This window comes from Mesocricetus auratus, unplaced genomic scaffold, assembly GCF_017639785.1.
Source record: "Mesocricetus auratus isolate SY011 unplaced genomic scaffold, BCM_Maur_2.0 Super-Scaffold_100003, whole genome shotgun sequence".
In the NCBI taxonomy this organism is placed as follows: domain Eukaryota; kingdom Metazoa; phylum Chordata; class Mammalia; order Rodentia; family Cricetidae; genus Mesocricetus; species Mesocricetus auratus.
This window is the reverse complement of record NW_024429188.1, coordinates 23,429,052-23,443,640: the sequence shown is the minus strand read 5'-3', so window position 1 is coordinate 23,443,640 and position 14,589 is coordinate 23,429,052. Positions and strand designations below refer to the sequence as shown.

The 14,589-nt window shown below is 39.0% G+C and overlaps 1 protein-coding gene across 1 annotated transcript in view; it reads right to left on the bottom strand.

The window, feature by feature from the left end:
• Phex (phosphate regulating endopeptidase homolog X-linked) overlaps window positions 1-14,589 on the bottom strand; it is a 207,962-nt gene that overhangs the window by 132,034 nt on the left and 61,339 nt on the right. The window contains exons 10-11 of the mRNA XM_005074253.4: window positions 6,448-6,541; window positions 3,790-3,918 (exon numbers count right to left, since the gene is read on the bottom strand). Coding sequence (XP_005074310.1) covers window positions 3,790-3,918; window positions 6,448-6,541 — 223 coding nt within the window. The remainder of the gene's footprint in view (window positions 1-3,789; window positions 3,919-6,447; window positions 6,542-14,589) is intronic.

The window sequence follows — 14,589 nt, the reverse complement described above, 5'->3', positions numbered from 1 at the left end:
AATGTCTGTATGATTAACATACTACCCTCGTGTATATCAAAATAAATGGAGAAAGTGCCAAAATCAACTTACTTTAGAATGTCATACCCTGAGACATGAAAAGAGGACATGTGCACCAAAATTGAGAAAAATAAAAAATAAATTTACAGACGGCTGATCTCCAAAATTTACAAAGAACTCAAGAAGCAAGTCTCCAAAACACCAAAGGATCCAATTAAAAAGTGGGGTACATAACTAAATAGAGAATTCTCAGTAGAGGAGTCTAAAATGGCTGAGAAACACTTGAGAAAGTGCTCAACATCCCTAGCCATCCGGGAAATGGAGTACTATTCAGCAGAAAAAAAAAAACAATGGAATCTTGAAATTTGCAGGCAAATGGATGGCACTAGAAGAAACCAGTCTGAGTGAGGTAACCCAGTCACAAAAAGAGAAACATAGTATGTACTCACTCATATATGGATTTTAGGTATGAATCAGGGAAGTGACAGCATACAATCCCACTGCCAGAGAGTCTGGGAAACAGAACCTTCATCCAGTGACTGATGAAAGCAGAGGCAGATACCCACAGACAAACACTGAACTGAACTCCTGGAATCCAGTGTCAGAAAGAGAACTGACGAGCAAAGGAGTTAAGACTGGGCTGGTTTAACCCACAGAAACAATTGACCTGAACAAGGGGGAGCTCTTGGACTCCAGATTGATGGCTGTGTGGAAAGCATGGGACTGACCCAGACCCCCTGAATGTGGGTGTCAGTGAGGAGGCCTAGGTAATCTATGGGGCCTTGGGTAGTATTTATCCCTGGCATACAAATAGACTTTGAGTGCCCATGCCACAATATGGGAGGCTCTCTCAGCCGGGACTCTTGGGGGGAGGGCCTAGGCCCTGCCCTGGATGAAATGACAGTCACAGGAGATCCACCATGGATGACCTCACCCTCCTTAGGGATCATACTGGAGATTGGGTGGGGGACTGAGGGACCTGGTGGGGAGGGCGGGGGAGGAGGGGAGGGAGAGGGAGCTGGAATTGACATGTGAAACAAGATTGTTTCTAAACTAAATAAAAAAAAATATAAAAAAGAAAAGACAGACCCAACACAAACAGATGGGAAAAAAAGCAAAAGATTCCTTATCAGAGGACCCAGTTTGCTTCTATCCAGCAGAAACTGGAATAAAGTAATTTCAAAATTAAATAAATAAATTTGTTGCTTTTCATATTAGCTAAAATTTGTCTGTCAAACCTCTCCACTATATAGATTCTTTTACTCATTTGTTGTATTTACATTCTTTTGTTATCGCTATGACTATTTGATGTGTTTTCCATCGGTTTACTCTGGCCAAGGAGTAAATGAAATATTTAAGGTATCGAGCATTTTAAAACAAAGCATTTGTTTCTTGGACCTATTTCAAAGAGGCCTGCTTGTTTAAAAAGAAATAGGCTCTCAAACGTGACATAAATTTCCCAAAGACAGTAAAAAACAAATTAACAAAGAAGAATGGATTTAGATTAGTGGTAGTTGAAAGTAAACTCTAGTATATGATACATAGCACCTACCATTTGGTATTATTATCCCTATATAACATCAATCATTTAAACCACCATGGTTTAATACTCTATGTCTTTACCATCAAACTCAAGGGTTCTATACTACCTCTATACAATATGCTCATGTTTGTATCTGATTGATAATGCAGTGCTTTATCTATGAATCACATATGAATATTTTGCTTGCTGCCACTGGTAAAATATAATTTGTACAAAGAAAATCCACACATAAATGGCTAAATGCAAATTTATAATTCAAAAATGCAGTCTTAATAGCAAAGGTAGAAATAATAATGACCTAACTAAAAATTAATAAAAGAGCTGGGTAGACATTTTCTAGAGATATGCAAATACCCAAGAGGTATGAAAGTGTACTACATTTCACTAATCAGGGAAATCAAAGTCAGAACCACAGTGAAATTGTACTTTATGCCTGTTAAGAGAACTACTGTGAAAGTCAAAAGAGGTAAATGCATAAAAAATAAAGAAACCTTGTACAATGTTGCTTTAAATAATAATTGGCACTGCCATCAAGGTAAATAGTACAAAGGATCTTCAGAAAATTCAAAATAAGACTATGATAACAATCCAGCCATTCTACTACTGGCTACATTTCCAAAGAAAATAAAAGCAGTGTCTTTAAGAGGCATATCAATCCTGTGTTCATTCTAGCATTTTTCCTAATAACCAAGACATAGAATCAATTTAGCTCATCATCAGTGAGCAAATAGGTAGAAAATTGATGTGTGTATGTGTATTACTTAACCACAAAACAAGGAAATCCTACCTTTTCCAATAACATAGATAAACTTAGAGGACATTGTGCTAAGTGAAATAAGCTAAAGAAGGATAGAAAAAAATGTACACGTGGAATCAAAAAACAAAACCAAAAAAAATGGAACTCCTAGATAAAGAGACTATAACAGTAGTTGTCAGCGGCAAAGCGTGGAGGATTTGGGGGCAAGGTTGGCTGATATTGGTCAATGATACGAACTTTCATATAAGAATGTATAAAATGTGTAAGTGCCAATGATCTTATGCACAGTATGATGACTTTAGTTACTTACAATCTGTTGTATGCTTCAAATTTGCTGAGAGTACATACTTAAGGGTCTGTATGTTGTGTACCAATTTCCTTCAAGGTTCATTAAGATGTGAGAAGTTCTTTTTTTTAAGGAGCAGGGGGCTTATTAAATTGGAAATTTTAAACACAGGCTCCTTAGGACTCAAAAAGTAAACAAATCAGAAACCTGGAGAAGTTCCTGAAACTGACAAGGTACACTCGGCCCCTACCTCCCTAAGCTTACATAATCAGTAAGGATTGCTGAAGAGACAGAGGTCAGGCAAGCTGCCTGAAGGACAGAGAACAGCCAAGCTGCATGAAAGAGGCACGGACGAGGGGACTGCCTCAAAGATACTGTGAGTCTTTGAGCTGTATGCATCTCATGCAGTGAGCTCCACTATTGCAGTCTTTGTGAGAAGCCACCCATGATGAAGTGAGCTTTCAGTCATTCCTGCTCCTCTAAGTAACGCCTCACTCATACGCCTATAAATAACCCCAGTGAAACTCCATTGGTTCACTAAGCTGCACTTTGGTGGTGTCATTGCTTTGGTCTGTTGTCAGTTACCTACCTGGAGTGAGTAAACACTTGTTCATTGTTCCTCAGAAAGAGTGTCACACAATACCATCCCACAGACAAACACAAGACAGTCGGTGTGGTGATGGATGTGCTTATTTCACTATGGTAATCACTTTACAGTGTGTACCAAATCATCGCATTATATACCTGTAATATATTCAATTTTTATCTGTCAAATGAACCTCAGTAAAGCTGAAACAAAAAAATACATATCCTCTCCTTCAAAGCAGCCAAAACGGATGGAGAAGAACATGTAATCATGGTGACAAATATCTTTAAAATCATGACCTTGAACCTCACCTAGACTTAGATTTTACCTGACTCTAAGCAGCCATACCAAATGTCCTCAGTTACACTGGCCCACTCTTTTGGACAACTATTGCATACATTCTCGCTCTTCAAACCTTCAATATCTACTCACCACCTCACATTTGATGACCTTTATTCCAGTTTCCCTGAAAAGTGCAAAGAAGCAGAAGAGAATGTCTGTGGATCTCTACACCCTAGAAAGTGGACTGAAGACTACAGATCATCAAGTCTGTCAGATGTGTCTAGATGATTGCTATTCTGTCTGTTTGTCTTTAGCATCCAGGAAGCTCCACTTACCATCTCCTTCTTATCTTCCTGGAAGTGAACATTCACAAACATTTTCCCCACAACGTAAGGGAGGGCACTTTCAATAAAGTTAACACATTTGTCCCACTGAGGCAGCAGAGTTGTGGTCCCCTGGATTACCTGTGGAAAATAATCAATACAATTTGAGATTTGTTTGAATAATATTTTTTCTTTGTGTGTGTGTGGGGGGGGGTTCGAGACTTTTGTGGCTTTGGAGGCTATCCTAGAAGTAGCTCTTGTAGACCAGGGTGGTCTTGAACTCATAGAAATTTGCCTGCCTCTGCCTCCCATATTTATTGATGGGGAGAAAAAGTCAACCCAGCTGAAGAAAGCAGTCTACAAAAATACCCCCTCATCTCATAAGAATGCCAGACAGGAAAGGCCAAGGTGAAATTAGATGGTGTTTGTCCCTAGTTTCCAGCTACAACTAGATGAAAATGTTTTGACAGTGGAAAAACAATGCATTTCACCTTTATTCTAATTTTCTCCATTAAACAAAATATATGGACAATGTCATAGCTTTTCTGCAGCAAGCCGGGACACAAAGGGATGTTCAAGGATCCAGACAGTACTTAGTATCTACTGAGAACTGCAGTTCTACCAGGGAAGTTTTAGAATTATAACTAATCAAAATTCTTGTTAGCAGACCAGCAGACCATATCTCACCATGAACAACCTGGGGAGCCCATTTACACAGTGTCATAGCAGAGGAAAATACAGATGTAAATGCTTTTCCCATCTGCCACATTAGACTATTATAAGAAAACATTCATAAACAAGTAAGGGACTTCCAAAGCAGGATTTGAAAGTGCCAAGGTTTACTCTTGAGAATGAAAGCACAGAAACAAATGCCATGTAAGTTTTCTCTGGAGTTTGGAGTGTGCAGGCAGATAGTGAGTGAGGGAGGGAGGCCCTGAGAGTAGTGGCCTAGAATACCCCATACACAATTTTAGAGCCAGGTTGTTAGAGTGGGGCAAAGGGGATTAAAGCTTAAATTCATCTCTCCTTCCTTTGCTTTCTGGGAACATGACCCTTCTCAGAGGTAAGGGATGAAGCTATTTTTAAAACCTCCAGAGAAAGCAATCCTACAACCTCCTTTGGCAATTCAATATTATATTTAGCACTTCATGTTCAAGAAATATCCCCTTATACCTAACCTCAAATTTTCACACACCACTTCTTACACCTCACTCTCTCATTCTCTTCACAGTGGGGGTGGAAAGCAGCTGGGTACCATCTTTTATGTGATCCATAGGAGTTAAAAATACACACATGGCAAAAATACCTACTTGTTTTCTATCTTAACTATTTGATATGACCTAAATATAACTAATTGTTTCATGCTTATCTAGCCTCTATAAAATAACTTTCTATATTCTAGTGACTATAAAGGGTCAAAAGTTGCCTCAAATACTGTATCACTCTCCAAGTACAATGGTCCACTATAAATTCGTGTACTTGCCAGTTTCTCTAAGAAATAAAATGAATGCTAAATGAAATAAGAGCTTACAAGATTTGACATTCGCTTTGATTTAAATTGATAGAAAAATAAAATATTTTTTAAAGCCACAAAATCCTTAAGTCCTCTAAGCCTTGGCAGAATTAGACATAAGCCTCAGAAACACAGATAAAAGTAACATCTGTCTGTGCAAGTTGGGAGGCAACAGAGTGGGTGAAAAACAAAGACTCAAGGACCAGGTAAGTGGGGGAAAGAAAACAGATTCAGGCACTTGAGGATATCATGGGAAGAAACTGAAATGGATCTAACAGAATTAGGATAGATTTAAGATAGAATATCTAAATAAAGTTAAAGATGCGATTATAACACAAAATGAAAAATGAAGCTGGAACATTCTCTCTAGATATAATTAGAACACAGAGAAACCTTGAAAACCATAGTTACAGTGAGAGATCGTCAGACTGTATCCATCCAGTCTAAGGGAATTTGTGGATCCTTTGATGCACATCTCCGCCCTCCTCCAACATCTAGTAACCAACTTCCCACTCACTTTTTTAATCGACTATTTCATATTCCACATATATTTGAGATTATGCAACATTTGTCATACTGAGTAAAGTAATCATAGTTAATGATAATTTAATATTTTAATTTTAATAAAATAGACCTTTGATGTTCTCAATACAGAAGTGCTGATATATTGCTAAAATGATGTATATGTTCATTATTTTGACTGAATTTTTCTATAATGCATTTGTAGATCAAAACATCATACTGAACCCCACAAATATACACAATTACCACGTGTTTGCCGGTGAAAAAGGCAAAGAAATTAAATAAAATTTGAACTACTTTGAAAATGATGTATCATTAAGAAACTTCAAAACCATAATTTCAGCTAAAAGCACTAAAAAGAAGTATAAATGAGATGGTAAGGAGGGATGTTTGAACAAGATTTGATGGCCCAAAGTATCACTTTAAATATTATCATACAGCCATGATGTATAGCTCAGTGTACTTTTTATTGGATACAGGTATACATGAATGAAATGAACTAATGCAAAATTGTTTAGAGGAGAGTTTAGGATGTAAGCTCCCTGAATCCCATCCCTAGATTATTGTTTTACTGGAATGGTTAACATTTGTACTGTTCCAGCATGTATGAAACATTTTGATATTCATTAACTTACCCTTGAAAATTCCAGCCATCTATATTGAAAGCGCCTACTGAGGTTTGGAATTCTGGAATAAACCATTCTCCACACCAAATAGTTGGCAATGGTTCTGTCAAAGGAGAAAAATAAACATTTATTACAGTTTAGGTCATATCTGATTCCCTGAAAAACACCTTTGGAGAACTGTTGGCAAGGATAATATAAGGTCAATAAGCACCACCAAAATCGGCTTAAAGATTCTGGCCCCAAGGCATAGTCCTTCCTCCAGCCTCCGGTGTCTACAAATGGGAATGCCGTCAAATTGTTAATGACTTAATCCAATGCCTGTGTATTATTGGCTCTTCAGAAACTAAAATCAAAATATTCATTGATACCAATCATCTAAAAATTTGCTTTGTTTCTATAAGCTCTAAATATGTGAGCTCAGGCAAGTCAATTAAGCCTTCTTGATTATCTTTCCTTGTGAAACAATGAGAATGTCCCCTGCTTCACAAGGTGATTGTGAGGTTAAAAATAACAAAATAATTAACAGTGAATTTTTAAGTCTCTGTTGACCTCTAAACATATGAAGAATCTCATATTGTTCTGTAATGCCCTGGTACATATTTTCAAAACTCTGTTCTATTTTAAGTGTTGCTGTTTTCTATAAGGGAAAAAACCCCTGACCTCAAAAAGATGTGTGGTCTGAGTTCATTTCTAACTCACCCATAATGATGGATACTTAATGACCCATCCCTCTTAGCTGTGCCACTACCATGATGACTAATAATACACATTCCTAAGATGGCTCCTGGGTCATGCAGAAATGTGAACAGCAGTGAGACATAATGATACTAACCAACCCAACAAAAACAATTCACAAGTTCATTTGCATGATAATCTATAACAGTACATAAGTTCTCCAATAAGCAAATAGTTTTGAATATAGACAAGTATAGAGATGTTTGTTATAATTTATATAGACATACAGAATACTCTACCAACAACATTTCTGAGATAGGTTTTCACTATGTAGCCCAGGCTGACCTCCTTATACCTATATCTCATAGGTATACCAGGATTACAAGTATATGCCATCATGCCTGAAGATTTGTGTATTTTTACTTTATATGCATAAGTGTTTTATGTGCATGTGTATAAGTACATCACATATGTGCAGTGTCTGTAGAAGCTAGAGTGGGTTATGATCCCCAGGAACTGGAGACTTATTGATGGTTGTGAGTCACCATGTGGGGGCTGATAACTGAACCCAGGTTCTCTGCAAGAGCAGCAAGTGCTCTTAACCACTGAGTCATCCCTCCAACCCCTCAAAGAATTATTCTGTTTTTAATAAATATAGAAATAGAAATTTTAAAGATAAAATGTTCAAGGACATGAATTAATATTTCAAACTTCATGACATTTGTACTTTAAGACATATTATCTACATAAAATTATGCTAGTGTGACAAGGTATGTAAGTATGTGTTTCATACAGTCTTCTTGACGATTTCAGAAACTTTTAGCATGCCCTTGTCAGAATTGGCCCAGTCACCACTGCTTTTCCTTCTGGCTAACTAAAATGGCATACTAGTATAGATAAAGGGACACCTTGCAATTTCCTTCTTATAAATGTGTACTTCCATTACTAATAATCACCTTAATTCCCATTTCTCTAAAGGAGGGATTAGGTGAGGGAGGGAGGAGTGGATGGAGAGAGTATGGAGAGTGATGACTTGAATGGGTGGCATTTAGGAGGTGATGTGGAGATTTAGTGCAGTGGAAACCTCCTGGAACTTATGAGGCTGACCCTAGAGAGGTCTCCCAGTAATGGAGGATATGGAGCCATCTTCTGCAACCATGCTAGGCTTCCGGTGGTAAGACAGGGACTTCAACCAAGCCTTTACAAAACATCAACCCACAACCTGTCCTGCCTTCAAGAGAGCCAGGAACCAGAAGAGGCTGGATGGCCTAGAGACCTAGGATAGAACCAAACATGACTGACAAAAAAGTCAATGAAATGATCCCTAATGATATTCTGCTATCTTCATAGATATGTGCCTAGCCCAACTGTCATCACAGAGGCTTCCTCCAGCAACTGATGGGAGCAGATGCAGAGACCCATGACCAAACATTAGGTGGAGTTCATGGAAACCTGCAGACAGGGAGGAAGACTTGTAGGAGCCAGAGGGGTTAAGGGGGAACACTTCCCACAGAATCAACTAAGCAGGGCTCATAGGGGCTGGCTGAGACTGAAGCAGCAATTATGGACCCTGCATGAGTCTGTGCTACATGCTGTGGTTGTTTAGCTTGGGATTTTTATTATATTCCTAATAGTGGGAGAGGGGTTGTCTCTGATTCTTTTGTCTGTTCATGAAACCCCTTTCCTCCTACTGGATTGCCATGCCCAGCCATGATATGAGGGTTTATGCCTCGTCTTTTGTAGCTTGGTACAAAAAGCCTGCTCTTTTCTGAATGGGAAAGGAGGAGCAGTGGGTCTGGGGGAGATGGGAAGTGGGGACGTACTGGGAGAAGGGGAGGGAAGAGAAGCCGTAGTCAGGATGTGTCATATAAGAGAAGAATAAAGAAAAGATAAGACAAAATGAACTTTAAGCCTCTTCTTTGTGATATGATGATTCATATATCTTTAACTATAATATTTCAGAATTATTTTCAATGTATGAATGAAAATAAACTAACAATAGTAAACTGTGTGTCCCCCAAACAATGTGCCTGTGGTCATCCTATTAATCCTAATTATTTTTTAATTTATAAAATGAAAAGATAGACATTCTAAAATTTTCTTCTTGAACCCAATAGACAATACCAAGCAGGGTATGCAGACATCTCCTCAAAGTCCACCATCCAAATAAGTTAAGTCTTGCCCTCAACCATGTTCTGTTTTGGTCACTAAAGGAAACACACCATCTTAGGCATCTCCTTTTTCCCTACAATTCACTACTCCTCAGCAAGCCAAGAATTCTCACCGAGCATTTACTGTTGACTCAGCACCTACAGTCAGTGTGATGGTTAATACTGTCAACTTGAGAGAATCTAGAATCCCTTGAAAAACCAGTGAGAGGTGATCTAGATTAAGTTAACTTAGGGTGAATGTGGGTGGCACCATTCTACGGGCAGGAGTGCCAGTTCAAATAAAAAGAAGAAAGGTAGCTGAGCGCAAGCTTTTGCTTCTCTCTGCTTCCTGACTGTAGATGCAATGTGACCAGCAGCCTCAAGCACTAGGCACCATGACTTCTCCACTGTGATAGATGATATGAAAGAAATAAACCCTTCTTTCTTTATGGAGTGTTTGGTTCCACCCATGTGGAAAGGAACTGATACAGTGGAGAAGGAAATAGTTCAGCTTATTAGTATATTTTCTCTTAATTGTTCAGACATAGTATAATATGTAAGAGACCCTTCTTTCCTGGACTCAACACATCCTGAGCACCCAGGTATGTAATAATAGTTCTAGGTACTAGAGAGATGGAGAGGTAAGGAAAATATTGACTCTAAGATACTTAAGCTTTTAGCTGAATACATAGATAACTGAAGCTTAGAATCATTTAGTGAACTCTTCATCACACAGTCAGTGACTTTCAAACAAGTAGCCCAGAGTCAGATAATGTCTAAAGCCTGTGTGCTTTCCTACACCCCACACAGTGATTCCTACACACCACACAGTGATATGTGAAAGCCACTAATTCAACTGCAGTTTCCTGACCAGTCACAGACATCTGAAAACACTTCACCAGAGATGCTTTGCAAAACTCTATGAAGATAAAAAAAAAAAGAACAGTGAGGCTTTTCTGGCCAAGACCTTACTAAGACAATAGCATAACAAGATCTCTGAGAGGTAGAAGGTGGAATGCTAGCTGAGAAGCTCGCCCAGAGAGCCAATGACACTGAGGAGTTGTTCCAATGTGGTATGAAACTGCTGACAAAATACTATGGGGGATAGCCTGGGAGTGATAATATCACCATGCCTGGAAGTGGAGATGACCATAATGACTGAATCACTACCACCTAATGATCAGACACATCAAAAAACAAAACAAAGGAAAAATCACTCAGCAACAGTCATTGAAAATAACCCATAATATCCTTCTTTTGGTCCAAAAAGCATTTTTTTGCAATACTGTAATTTCCCCAAATGGTAATAAATAAAGGGAAAAAATCATCCCAGCAAAGAGCCCACCATTAGGACAGCAATATGAAATTCTTCCCCAAAGCCTCTGTCTCAGAAGATTTGCTATTTAAGAAGTTTTTGCTACCTTCCCCCATGTTCTCATGTATTAGAATCTTACATTTATATTACATTTAAGAGATAAAATACCTCCTGTGATAGTTGGAATAGTGCTGTGGGGTGGCCATTATTATCCCCATTTATAGATAGAGAAAGCAAAGGTCAAAAGTCAAGAGCCTTTCAAAGGAGTGCTCAGTCTTTCTGTTTGAATTTGCATTCCTCCTCCTTCCTCCTCATACATACTGTTTAAAGTGAGCCAGAAATGTCCTCAAGGGCCAATGAGGTCTTCTAAAATCCTTTAGAAAGTCCAGACAAATGCGTAAGGCAGTAGTTCTCAAAGTAGTCCTTAGACCAACAAGTTACACATCACTGGAAAACTAGGTATAAAAGCCCTGATCCCTACCCTCATCTACCACTGTATTAATAACTATAGTGATGGGGCCCCAGAAATGTGTATATTAACAAGTCCTACCCAGCCAATTCTGATAATATGTCATAGTTGAGAACTGATAGTATAAGAAAATCCTATGTTCCAAACATTCTGCATAGCTCAACTAGGACCTAATGTCAATTCTTAAATTTTAATGTCAACCCACTCAACTATGTTCATAGCAGAATTATTTGTAATAGCCAGAACCTGGAAGCAACCTGCCCCTCAACCAAATAATTGATAAGAAAAATGTGGTACATTTACACAATGGAGTATTACTCAGCTGTAAAAAAAAATGATGACCTCATGAAACTTGCAGACAAATGGATGGAACTAGAAGAAAAAATATCCTGAGTGAGGCAATCCAGACCCAGAAAGACAAACACAGTATGTACTCACTCATAAGTGGATATTCGATGTAAAGCAAAGGATAACCAGGCTACAGTCCACAGCTCTAGAGAAGCTAGGTAACAAGGAGGACCCTAAGATGGATCGCCCTGGGAAGGCGAAATAGATGAGATGTTCACGGTAAACTGGGCGTGGGGGGCAGTAGAGGGGAAGGGAGGGGGGATGAGAACATGAAGGAACAGGAGGAGAGAAGGAGTAGGAGAGCAATGAAAGGGATATCTTGATAGAGGGAGCCATTATGGGGTTAGGGAGAAAACTGGGGCTAGGGAAATTCTCGAGAATCTATAAGGATGACCACAGCAGATAAGACTCCTGAGAATAATGGAAAGAGTGCCGGAACTTACCGCCCCCTGTAATCAAATTGGTGACTACCTTAACTGTCATCACAGAACCTTCATCCAGTAACAGATGGAAGCAGATGCAGAGATCCACAGCTAAGCACCAGGGTGAGCTATGGGAGTCCAGTTGAAGGAAGGGAGGAGGGATTGTAAGAGCAAGGGGAGGTCAAGATCATGATGGAGAAAACCATAGAGACAAGAGATCCGAGCTCATGGGAGCTCGTGGTCTCTAGACTGACAGCTGAGGAGCCTGCATGGGACTAGACTAGGCCCTCTACATGTGGGTGACAGTTGTATAGCTTGGTTTGTTTGTGGGAACCCTGGCAGTGGGACCAGGATCTATCCCTGGTGCATGAGCTGGCTTTTTTAGAGCCTATTCCTTATGGTGGAATGCCTTGTCCAACCTTGATGCAGTGGGGAGGGGCTTTGTCCTGCCTCAACTTAATGTGCCAGGCTCTGTTGGATCCCCATCGGGAAGCCTTACTCTGAGGAGTACATGGGGGCAGTAGGTTGGGGTGGAGGTGGGGGGGAGCAGGAACTGTGGTTGGTATGTAAAATGAATAAAAAATTTAAAATAATTTTAATGTCGATATTTGAATGCCTATATCTCTGGAAATCTTAATCGATTATAGCTCCTGATTTAGTACATTGAGAGAAAAGCCTAAGATTGTGCATTTTAGACAAGCTCCCTGGTCATGATTAGACTGTATATCTGTGAACCACACTTTGAAGAGCAGTACGCTAAGTGATCTCCAGAAAAGATGAGCATAATGAGGAGTCCACATAACTGAACACTTTCTGGGTGAGCCTCCAGGAACTTCTGTCTAGCAAGGATTATCTAAATGTACATTCTGTTTGATTTATATGAAAATAAAACTGAAGGCAAGAAAGATCACAAAAGCTTAGCAAAATTCCCAAGGAGAAAGGGGATTCTCTCCATTTCCACCTTTCTTTGTGTTTTCTTTTCCCTCCCTCCCCCACCCTCCCTCTTTCCTCTCTGCCACCATCCCACCCTCTCCCTCTCTCCCTCTCATTCAAATCATATCTTGTAGCCATGCCTTCTCTTTGACTCCAGTTCCATCAGTGATCTCTTTCCATGATATCAGTCACTGTAGGACAATCTCACAATGCTCCAATTTATAAGACCTGAGATCTAGTGCAAGGCACCACTACCCTTCTCATTGTCTCGTGGTCCTAGGGACAATGGTAGCTTCTTGATGTTATTAAGAACTTGAATTGACATTTTGCATCTCGTTGGCCTTTCATTTTTCCCCATCATCTCTGTAACCACTTCTGTATATATTTTCTTTGTTTGAAATACCACTATGGACTGAATGTGTAGCCCTCTAGATTTACATGTTAAAATAGTTATACTAATGCATTGGCATTTGATTATGGGGCCTTTGAAATTTCATTGGATCTGGACAACATCATGAAGGCAGAACACTTAGGTCAAGATTGATGCCACTATAAGAAATCCCAAAGAACATTCTTTCTCCTCTTTTTCCTCTTTTTTTTTGTCTTTTTCTTCTCCCGCCCCACTCCTCTCATTCATAGTCTCTTGTTCATCAGATCAAATTATTTAATTTTGAGCAATTCTGGAGCATCCTCAAATCAGGGAATCAGGAGGAAAGATACAGCAGACAAAAAGAAGGAGATGTTAAAAGTGCCCTTTGCCTTATGACATGCTTGGAATGTTTGCCAACAGCCTTCCAAGAAAAAACTGTTTGTACCATTTGTTATTTCTGATGGTTTATAGAATTCCTATCACAATTTATTTTAAACTATAGGTGCATGATCACTAAACATGGAGTCAGAAAGAGATGGAAGTAACTTGAAGGATGCAGCCCCTCCTTACCTTTTCTCTACTTGGACCATCACCTCTTTTTCCTATGGCAACCTTTAGATTATGCCTTCAATTTTACACCCCAACTATTTGCTCCCTTGAACTACAAGAGTCAATGTAGTCTCTGTATCATCACCTCTGGGGGGTGGATAGTTCATTGCTTCATTATTTTTTATATACTGCCTACCAAGAGTCAGTGGTTGAAGATGTGGTTCAATGCTAGAATTCTTGCTTGGCACTTGCAAGACATTGGGTTTAGCCTGCAGTAACATGAGAAAAATTGCTGTATTACTGTCATCATATCCAATCATTTAGGAGGAGCATCCCAATCCTACCACATAGGCAGTAGGCTTGAACTGAAGATTGAAGCAACAGTCAAGAAATGAGCAGTTGATCCCAACCAAAGACATATTTGGAACATTTAAAATAACAGAAGAATTGCAAACACTAGCAATACCTAACTAATCAGAAATATGCTACTACAGGTTGGACATCTCTAACCTACAAATACAAAAATCCAAACTGCCTCCAAATCTGAAAGTTTTTGCATATTAATACAAGTCTGCAAATAAAAATTTCTATGTCATAATGTGACAGGACACAAAATGCAGGCACACCAAATCTATCTTATGAAATGACCTTCAGTCTAAGTTTAGGTGTACATAAACACAAATGTTGAATTTTGTATGTACACTGAAATCCCATCTTATCATGTATAAGCAAATACTCCAAATTCAGAATAAAATCTAAGGTCTAATCCACGTCTGGTACCAAGCATTTTGGATGTGGAATGTTCAACAAATATCTCTCAAACCACCCAAGAAGTTTTAAAACTACCTATTTTGCATACAGGGACAAGTATGGAACAAAGAGATGGAGTATGAAAACAAATGTGAACCAATTCAGAATAT